This window comes from Limulus polyphemus, unplaced genomic scaffold (genome assembly GCF_000517525.1).
Source record: "Limulus polyphemus unplaced genomic scaffold, Limulus_polyphemus-2.1.2 Scaffold3611, whole genome shotgun sequence".
NCBI lineage: Eukaryota > Metazoa > Arthropoda > Merostomata > Xiphosura > Limulidae > Limulus > Limulus polyphemus.
In genome coordinates this window covers 101,085-112,066 of record NW_013669221.1, presented here as the reverse complement: position 1 = coordinate 112,066, position 10,982 = coordinate 101,085, and the positions used below count along the sequence as shown (strand labels likewise).

Here is a 10,982-nt window from a genome sequence, read left to right as displayed (position 1 = left end):
GACTTGTGTCGTTAAAGTTTTGTCGGATCGAAGTTACGGAAAAATCAATTAACAAACGGAGACGTAACAATAAGCATTAACTTATTATATAACAGAAAATTGTTTGTTTTGGAAATTCGTGCAAAGATTCACAGAGGCGAAGTGTGCTAGCCGTGACGAATTTCGAACTGATAGACCAGAATAATTTTGAGCTGATACACTAGAGGGAAGGCAGTTTATCAATAGCATTCAACTCTTAGGCTATTCTAATCGAATTGCACTAACAGTGCACGAACCATGTACCCCCAAGTTCACACAATGCTGCGAGTTAACAAATACACCCCGTCCTCCTCACCCCAGTAAATTAAACAAGAGTTGTATATATAACTCCCCCTTAGTTTTACTGTTTCCTAGTGGTAAGCGTGCCGTACTGCAAACCCGAGGATCCGTGGTTCGCGTCTCATTCTCGCAAAATCATGCTTAACATTTTGAGGCCATGGGTGCTTTATTCTTACGAGTGACAGTCTAGCTGTCTTATCAGTTAAGAATTAGGAAAGGATATTGCGGATACTCCTTGTATGGCTGTGCGGGAACAAATGTATTTTGTAATAAAATGTAATTTTTAACAGCTTGTCTATCTGACAACAGCTTCTAAAAATAATAAGAATAAAAATATATAAACAAATAAAGTCAAAATAAACATGAATAATAACAATTTAATCTGTTTTTTCTTTTTTAAAGTTTTTCCCAAACTACGTATGAACAATAACAAGAGATACAAACCCATATCATGTTATTTGACGTGGATTTATATGAATGATATGGGTATATATAAGAGAGTGCCACATAAAAGATGTCCAGTGTAAAAGAGCCTTTTCATTTTATGCTAATAAGCGGTAATACAGCTTTAAAATATTACACTTAGCTCATAGTCGCAGTTAAGAGTTGTTTGCTCACGTGACCTTTTTTGATTGGATAAAAATGGCAACTTCTGATGCAATCTTTGCGAACCCAAATCGTGTGGCGTAAGAAAAATGGCTGGTTGTTGAGGGTGAGGTAAACGACAAGGGGAAGCTTTGTTTGATGGTAGAACACCTTGTGTGGTTTAAGGACCAATTTTCTAGCTTAATCACAGGTAACTGAGGTCACAGAACTTACGAGCCCAAGCATTGTTGAAATATTACCAAAAATAATTTTTAAGTTTCTGATGCGGTAGGTTCGTGACGTGATCAACATCCAAACGTAAATGGCGAAGTTTAGTAATACTAATAGTAAGTTATGGCGGATATTTGATGGATAAGTGTAAATTACTTTAATTAAATACTTGATCCAGTTTTACTGATTATATTTAAATTTTATACTTTCTGTAAAGATATATTTATAGTGGTTTAGGTACAAGAATGGTACTTGTTGACTAAAACGTTGTGTGTATTATATATGTGTACTCGATATTAACTATAATTTAACGGATAAATTTAGTTACTATAGGTATATAGATTAAGAACAGAATCTTGGAATTTTTATAAGGTAACATGTAAATAGCTAATGTTCGCACAACTGTAAATAGTATAGTTTTTGAAAGTTTAAATATCCTTGCAAATATAATCCAAATGTAATAGTTTTCTATTTTAAATAATTTACAAAACGTATCTCAAAATGTTATTTTTTCAAATGATTAATTTATACTAGCATATAGCCCGTCAGAAATGACAGGGCAAGTAGTACCAACCCAGCCCATAGTATACCCTAATCTCATATTTTATAGCTAACTGAAACAAATCAATTTTGCGAAATCAAGCTTGACCAACAAAGAGGAAAGTGTATAGTGGTCCTTAAAAAAGCTCCACTGGCCCCTTCAAAGGAGAGGAGTTGTTAAAATTTTCTTTTGGGCAAAAATTGCAATATTACACCTAACTGACAGTATTTAATTAAATTACACTAGAAGAAAACTAGATTACAGTCTTTGCCTGACCTGTTTCAAACCATAATTTTTTTCAATTTTTAGCTATAGGTCAGAAATTTCATAAATCTCATAGTTATTTTTATTATTGATTTAATTCAACTGTATTACAATTATAGATGTATAATTTGCCTAAAGTAATTGATATAATCAATTGCCCAAGAGCAGTGATTAAATTGATTAGTGTCGTGTAAAGTATTTGATTAATCTAAATTATTCCAACAATTAATTCATTAAAATTTCAATTATTTTAATTGTCATGAAAATAATAAACTAATCAAGATTAGTGTTTCCTTCACACTTACTAATATTGAACTACTGGCTAGAGGGAAGGCAACATACCATGGTTTGAGGAACACCAGTTTACTATTAATGAAATGTAACTGATTAATGGGGCCATTGATTAATTTCTAATCAAATACCAGTAACTGCCCAACTCTAATTCTCCACATTAAAGATATATGATTTGCCTAAATTTTTATTTGAAGTTAAATCATCTTTCTAAGCATATAGTGATTTTTATATTATAATATACTGTGTCTGCAATTTAAGTTAATTTTACACTTACGCATACTCATTTTAATTAACATCAACTTTAGTCACAACAAGTGAAGTACTTAGAGCAAAACTAAAAATTGACCTGATAATCAGTGTAGTAAATTGAATATAAGTTTGTTTTTTTCTTTACATTTTTTCTTGTAAAAATTAGAATGCATTATTTTGTCATTTGGATACCCTCGCTGTTAAAAATATTTTCAGCTGTAATCCTGTTGATATCTCATGAGGATTGATCAGATTAAGAGATCTAGGTTAGCCCTATATATATATGCTAAACTAACAGTAAACCAATATTGTTAATGAAAGTAACAATAAATGAATAACATACATTACTTAGAGAACACAGAAACACTAGTTGTTTGCTTGAGATATTGTCAAGGCATTAATTTTCTTTGAAAAATGTAACATCTATTTAACATGCCTGATTTTTCTCAAATTTTCTCTATATTTTTTGACCAATAAAAACCCGTTAAGCCACATGGCAATGTATCTTTAGAGGAGAATGGCATCTGTCACAGACTTAATGACACATCTTGCAGTTTAAACTGTATCTAATTACTTTTAGTTCAACTAGAATGTATGTTTATAAAGACATCAAATAATCACACACACACACACACACACACACACACACAAAATGTACAGTAGGAGTGTTGTAGTCCACTGATGCCCCGTTACACCACCTTGTGTCATGCATTTTATTTGAGTTACAATAAAAGTTTATAGGAAGTAAATGTATTTTTGGGAGTTGGTGTTAAAATTCAGTTGCTTTTTTTTTTTAACCTGTACTATATTTCTGACTACCTACTAACAGCTTTGATGTAACCAAATACTTTGCACACCTGCCAACACAAAAACCCCAAAAATTCCTTTTTTGTTCAATAATAATCATTTTAAGAATTGCATGGAGCACAGTAAAGAGGTTATTGTAAAAGTAATTTTATTTAGTCTTTTTTAATACACTACATGTGTGTCTTGGTAACTGTAAACAGCAAAAAATGCTACTTCACCCACCATTTTAATTCTTGGAGAGTATGCTGAGCCAGAAGATGCAGGAGTTTACAAACAGTCGAAGTACTCTCTGGCACTATATGTATGTGTGTGTGTGTTTACAAAAAACCTTCATTTTGAATAGCTTGGAGATTACTGATTAGTTGATTGTGGTGAGCAGGTTGTGCTTCAGAGATCCAGGGATTTTTTTGAACTCATTCCCTGACTTCTTCTTTAAATTAAATAACTTGATACATAATTTTTGTTTTCAAAGTGTCAGAGCACTCCAATAGTACTACACTATTGATTGTAATATTCTTAAGAAATAGTAGATTTCATCAAAAATATCAACCTTCATTTCATTGAACAACTTAAAACTGTATTATCATAGTATATTGTGTACTAAGAACAGCAGAATGTCTTAATTAATCTCAAAATAGTGAAATTAGTAATGCTATATAAAACATCTTTTTTTTTTATATATATATATAAAGTTAATTCCAGTTACTTGCATCCTTTGTCATGTGCAGGGTAAATGAGTAACAAGTTTCAGTTGTAATATGCTCTACTTTATATTATGTGCATGTTTTAACCTTCTAGTTATCAAGTATGATCAAACAGCTAAGTTAATTTAGGAAAACTTTGATATCATTTAAACAAATCTAAAGCAGTGAGATTTTCTTTTGGTCAGAAAGGGCAATATTACACCATCTTGACATGCTGTTCTTGTTAATACAGTATGTAATTAAATTACACTAGTGGAAAACTAGATTACAGTCTTGGCCTGACCTGTTTCAAACATAATTTTTCCATTTTTAGCTGTAGGTCAAAAATTTCTTAAAACTTGGATTTTTATTATTGATTTAATTTAATTGTATTTTATCAAAGCTTCAGGGTTTAGGATTAAATAAAATTTAAGGCATTTCAGTTACAATACTGGCATGAATTAAACAGAAGATAATTTCTTTTGTGGTAAATTTATAATTACAGATAATCTGTGTATTAAAAAGAATAAACGCAGTTATGGTTTAGAATTTGTGCAAATACAGTTTTATTTGTTTTTTTTACCAAATGGAAAAACAACATTCAAAGCTGATTATGTAGCAATGATGTGAAAGATGCTATCAGAAATCTGTATAGTTTAAGAGAAAGTTTATATATTTAAATGTCATCATTATTTGATAGCTGATGTCTGTAACTAAAAATGTATGTTATCGGGTTAAATTTTCCTTTTATATATTTTAGGTGATTATAAGCTGAAGGTGGTGAAATAATAACTTGACATGACCCCAACCAAAAGTATTTTGATGACCGATGAAGGTAATTCAAGTATGGACTCTAGTAATGTAGAAATGAACCCAACAGATGATAGGCTGCAGAAAAAAGTAAGAAAATCCAAAAACTCCCAAATGAACAAGGACAGTGATGAGTATCGCCGCCGCAGGGAGCGAAATAATCTAGCAGTGAAGAAGTCTCGTACCAAGAGTAAACTTCATACTCAGCAGACTCTTGAACGAGTACAGAAACTGAAAGCAGAAAATGAGATGCTGGAAGTGAAAATTAAAATTCTGTCAAAAGAGTTGAGTTTTCTTAAAGATTTATTTTTAGCTCATGCTGGGAATGCTCATGGAGGGGATCTCACTGCTGCTGATTTAAACATTCTGAATGATGAGGCAGAGGTAGATAAAAAACCACCTGCTTCTGAAGTTTGATGAAAAATGGATTTTGGAGCTCTATTAAGTTTAACATGTGTTATTTTTGTTACTTTTTTTTAATTATTATTTTATTACTGTATTATCAGCTTGTTTGTTATGCCTTTTAACTCTCTATATTAAATTTATATTAATGTGGTTTGGGGAACTTCTATCAAAATAATCTATTGTAAAGTTTTTATTATTTTCTTACTTTAAAAAATAAATACATTCAGGGACGATTGATTATAATTTTCATTTAGAAAGAGAATATTTTTATGTAATAATTTTGAGCCCTAGTGATTCCTAACTTGAGATTATCACAAAAATCAATTTGCCATATTCCTTAAAGATATTCTTTTGAGTATTTGTTTTAATTAGTGTACTTATGTTTTATGATTTGATATAAGCATATGCTATTTTTGTCTTATATTTGTCTTGCAGAGTATTTGAAGCAGTTTTACTTTTTTTTTTACCCTTGGTGTACACAAATTATGCATGATTTTGTAATATAACTTGCATCTGTGTTGTTACTGACAGTAAAAACATAACATTGTACTTCATTTTCGTTTTTTCTTTTTCAAAATCCCATCATTAGTTAAGTAATTAGTTAATTTTTCTGCCAAGCAACTTCGATTATGTAGTTTTTAATTTGAAATTTATTTATATTATTTTTCTGTTTGGCTTATCTAAAATTTTATCTTTTGGAATTTTGATACACAAACTAATAGTGTGGGACATGTATCAATAACCTCTCTTATTGTTATATACTAGTAAAATGCTCTAAAACTTTTAACAGAAGTTTATGCGCGATTGATAGTACAAGTGAGATTTTTATTACCATGTATAATTTTTGTCTTACACATTATAAACTGATGAATATTTTCAGTAGTGTTTAAAGAAATATGCTCAATTTACTAACTTTAGAGTCAAAGGAATACTCTGTTTTTGAAAACTTGTTATTGTCTACTTTACATAGTTATTCAATCACTGGTCTGTCAACAATTATTCATAATTTTTCATCAATCTTAATTTTTAATGTCCAAATATTTTAAAATTAATACTTGCTTTATAAATATATCCCACCCCCTTCTCTATTTTGGTGTTTGCCCTGAACAATTATGGATTTCATGGTGATGTTTTTTTGTGTTTGTAAAAAGACTTTTAACAGTGTGACTTAATTTACGCAATATAAACAGTCTGTATAGTACTAAAATCCACTGTATCTAAAGCAGAAGTCAATTTTTATCTGACTAGCCGCCCTGATGAGCCCTGATATTGGGCGAAACGTGCGTCGGCGGTTGTCAGGAATGTTTAGGCTTGACACATACACGTGTATTTTTTTTGTTATGTGTACAGTAGCTTTGAGTACTTATAGGGTGAATCATGAATATCTGTACTAGCTTTTCAATATTTTTTTGTACATGACTGTTGAATCTCTTTAACGGCTTTATGAAATAAATAATATCTAACCATTGAGTAAAATTCAAAAAAGTATTTTAAAATTCTTCAAAAAATAAATTATTCTGCTACTTATATTCATTATCACTTGGTTTGCTTGTTCAAATACACAAGTTTACTGCTTTTTAACCATGGGGGGGCCCCCCCTCCTGGAGGCTGAGCAGTAAGTTATGCACTTGTAATGTTAAAAATGGGGTTCAATTCCTGTGATGGGCATAGATCACATATTCCCTTGTACAGCATTGTGCTAAACTACAAAGTTATATTGTGCTAAGATATTAAAATGATAATTTGACTTTCACATTTAAAGAATGTACACATAATGATGTAATGGGTGTATTAAGTAGTTGAGCAAATTTTTATAAGGTTTAAAGTGTTAAATGTGCTTTACTTCTATGTTAATTCTTTGTTGTATATCTTCCTAATGCATGTAATTTAGTATTTGTCATTTTACATGGTGAAACCATTTTAGCATAATTAGAACTGCTTCAGTGAGTAAACTAGCATAGTCTTAAATAGTGAAATCTAGTTTCTCTAGTTCAGGATTTAACATGACATTTTATTCTTGCACTTTTTACAAAATGTGATTTTGTCAGCATAAGAATGCAGACAAAGTACTTTTAAGATTGGTACAAATATCATTACTGTTAAAAAAAGAAAAAAGGATGCAATAAATTTGGGGATTTTATTAAATGTTGTTTGTAAAGTTGTTTCTTTTTCATTGAGTATTAGTTGACTGATATTATTGACTTTATTATAGTAAAATAACTTGACTCTAGAGTTTTAAGAACTACTGTTTTCCTAAAACAAACTCTTATGTTATTAATATGTAAAAACATTTAAGTAATTCAAGTTTTGAGTTGATATATTAAATAAATATTTGATCAAATATATTGATATTGACAGTTTAGCAGTAAAATAGTTTGATACATTTGAGTGTCACATGCACATCATCAAATGCAGACCTTAGCCACTCCACATCTTCATGTGGATACTGTGGGATGTTTGCTCTATAGGAGGTCCATACATCATGTTAAAAGGGAGAAGGATTTCCTGTCCAAACAACATGAAACATCTCTTCAGTTGCTATGTGGAGCACCATCATGACATAGATAAGTATTCATCCCAGTCGGTTCAGGATTAACGAGCATGCACTTGGTAGCTTGTATTACCCATTTTGCTAAGTTTAGGCTGGTGGTAAGGTAAACTATGTGTCTTTACTACACCTAACCCTTTACAGAACTCAAGTAATAATTAGTTGATAATTTTAGCTCCTTAATCTATGTGGATCTCTTCTGGTGCTCCAGAACATGCCATCCAGTGCTCCACGAATACATCTGCAAGAGACTGTGCATAGCTTTGATCAATGGAGTGCAACAAGTATGTTCAGTGACCTCATTCAGTCTCTGAAAGTGGACTAGTTATATCAGTACGTACCTTTATAGAGAAGATCTTACAGTTCTCTCCTGGTGTCAACCTTGTCTTGGCTAGTTCTTTTTCTGAGTGGCACATACCATACAATGTTCACACTAGTGCCAAATACCTCGATTAATATGTTCAGTAGAACCATTATCAAATCATAGCATAAGTGCAGGTAACACCTTGGTGTCCTCTAGTCTTTGTGATATGCAAAGTCTGAAGAAGGCTAGGTGGTTAGGGTACTTGACTCACAATCTGAGGGTCGCGAGTTCGAATCTCTGCCCCACTAAACATGATCGCCATTTTACCCATGAGGGTATTATAATGTGACAGTTAATCCCACTATTCGTTCGTAAAAGAGTAGCCCAAGAGTTGGCGGTGATAATTAGTTGCCTTCCCTCTAGTCTTTCACTTCTAAATTAGGTATGGCTAATGCAGATGGCCCTCGTGTAGCTTTGCGTGAAATGCAAACCAAGTCTGGAGAATATTTTGCCTCAGAGCTCTGGGGACTACTAGCTGCACCAGTAACTGAACATAAGTGACAAAGGTTACATGTGACCATGATATACTCCTCTACTTATGCTAGATGAAATTTATCTTGCTGCTCAACAAGTATTGCTCATGTTTGAACTAGAACTGTAGTATTAATTGTGGCATCCATGCACTAGTGGAATCTCCTTGTGCGTGGCTTAATTTTGCTATAGCAGGAATGGTTTTAGCTCCAACATGGTGCCCAGGATCATAACATTTCACATATGGACAGCATGGTGAGTAAATCTGTTTATGCATTGCAGGCCTGGAGGCTTCACTTTGACAATGTCATATTTTTTCAACTTTGTTTTTTAACATGCTACCATTCTTTTTGTATTTTCAAAGTTCATTAACCATTTCAGTAAAGCATGGTCCATGCAAACAGTAAACCTCCTAATCATGAAAGTATCGTCGACAGTGTTTTATAAAAACTACAACTGCAAGCAGTTCTTTCTTTATGATACAGTACCTGCATCCAGGAGCCATGAGTGTATAACTAACATAGGAGATTACACATTATACTTTATCCTGCAACTGTGATAACACTGCCATGGTTCCATTATCATTTGTGTCAGTATCAAATACAAACTCGTCTTGTTGTGAATATGCCAGCACTGGAGCTCCCATTTTAGCGATAATGATGTTTATTCACATTCCTCACTATCCAAAGTGCATCTCAACTTTAGTGAGAAGAGACAATACTATCTTGGTGAAGTTGGTCACAAACACTTGGTAATATGATGCAATATTAAGGAAATTGCAGACTTCTCTCACTTGATCAAAGGTTGAGACCGGACCGTTACTGTTGCTGTCTTAGCAGCGTTTGTAGAGACTTCATCTCTCTACTTAAAATGTGACCAAGAACTTTCTTTTGTCAAGCTATTTGAAGTTAGCCTAGTCAGTTCCCAATATGCACTGTTCCTTGAGGTATAAGGAAGCTTCCTACAGTAAGGGTAGCCTCCAATTTTCCTTTTGCTAGAAGTTTCCATTGATAAACCCATAGAATTGTGGGTGTTTTTTCTCAAATAATAAACTTCTTATCTCATTTGTCCCATAAATCTATCTAATTCATATCTTTTTGATATCTGATTAGCTCTTTTTTGTTCCTTTGATCTGTTTTGACTCTGAGACATGTCTCCTTTTGCTTAATAACAGATGCTGCTTCTTTACAGTCACAGCTGTAATAGCCACGTTTCCCATAATTGTTATTGTTTTCTCTTCCTAGTATCCTCTTCATACATCTTTAATCTACATTCTCTCACAATAGTCCTCTCAAATTATACTTAAAACACATATATTCGTGTGGTCTGTCTCTTCCATTCTGTGTAACTATCTTGATTAATTCTTTCAGTTCTCCTACAATATCATTAGGGGGAATTGAAATTTTAACACTACAGGATCTGATGAGCTCATAACTTATAGATGGTGTCTTCAGTAGTATATTTGCAACTTTGATGGATTCAAGTTCCACTGACAATTGGGGATATTTCTTTAAAGAAGTACACATACTTTGTTTCAACCAAATTCTCATCTGCTATGGCATTTATAAATAGTCATGTATCACAAATTCATTAGTTAACGAGGAGTATCAGAGTAAGATAAGTGTGAAAGCCTTTCCATATCTTTCACAGATTCAACTAAAGTCTTTTCTTTCATCTGTACCCTGTTCTAGAACTCTATTCTGGATACTTCCTTCTGGTGTGTCACTCCAAACCTGTTGGTTAAGACAGCTACCAATGCCTAATAATTTTTACAGCTCTCAACTGGAAGGTTAATTAATGTCGTTAATGCTGGTCATTTTATGCCTTCCATGGTGCTGTTGCGTCAGCGGGGTCACGTGAATATTGTCACGCCGCCTATTTTCTGGAAGTATCTTGTTCCTTCGTGAATGCCCTAGCATTTACTAGATATATGTTTTTCTGGTATATAAATAGGACGCTCACAACGTGACAACAATGTGTGTAGGTAGTGAGTAATTGATATGCAGTGAGAAAGTATTGTTGAAGTTAACGTTCGTTATAGCGTTTATTTTAGCGCGAATGTTGAAATCAAGTGTATCGTGAAATTATATTCAGAAAGAATAAACCAGTTTTATTAAGTAAGGACTTGTGTCGCTAAAGTTTCGTCGGAACGATGTTACGGAAAGTTAATTAACAAACGGAGACGTAACAAATTGGTGTCAGAAGTGGAACGAAAAAAAAACAAATGGAAACGAGAAGCGGCAAATCAAACTACAGCATAGCAGACTTGATGGCAGCAATACAAGAACAGCAAAAGAAACAAGAAGAACGAGAAGAGAAATTACAACAGTTGTTAGAGGAAAAAGAAAAAAACAAGAAGAACGAGAAATTAAACAAGAAAAGAAACAAGAAGAACGACAAATTAAACAAGAA

The 10,982-nt window shown here is 32.6% G+C and overlaps 1 protein-coding gene across 2 annotated transcripts; it reads left to right on the top strand.

Annotated features, from left to right (window-relative positions):
* Positions 1-997: 997 nt before the first annotated feature.
* On the top strand, positions 998-5,762 carry LOC106469682 (CCAAT/enhancer-binding protein gamma-like). 2 transcript variants are annotated; one of them, XM_013930188.2, is made up of 2 exons: positions 998-1,114; positions 4,733-5,762. In XM_013930188.2, exon 2 carries the CDS (start codon positions 4,771-4,773, stop codon positions 5,197-5,199), a length of 429 nt encoding a protein of 142 aa, XP_013785642.1. In that variant the 5' UTR covers positions 998-1,114; positions 4,733-4,770; the 3' UTR covers positions 5,200-5,762. The 2 variants fall into 2 exon arrangements, with proteins under 2 accessions (XP_013785642.1, XP_013785641.1); XM_013930187.2 differs by having other exon boundaries at positions 998-1,250.
* Positions 5,763-10,982: the final 5,220 nt, after the last annotated feature.

Excerpts from the sequence above, each read along its gene's own strand:
- LOC106469682 (XM_013930188.2), top strand. The coding sequence starts at position 4,771 with ATGACCCCAACCAAAAGTATTTTGATGACCGATGAAGGTAATTCAAGT.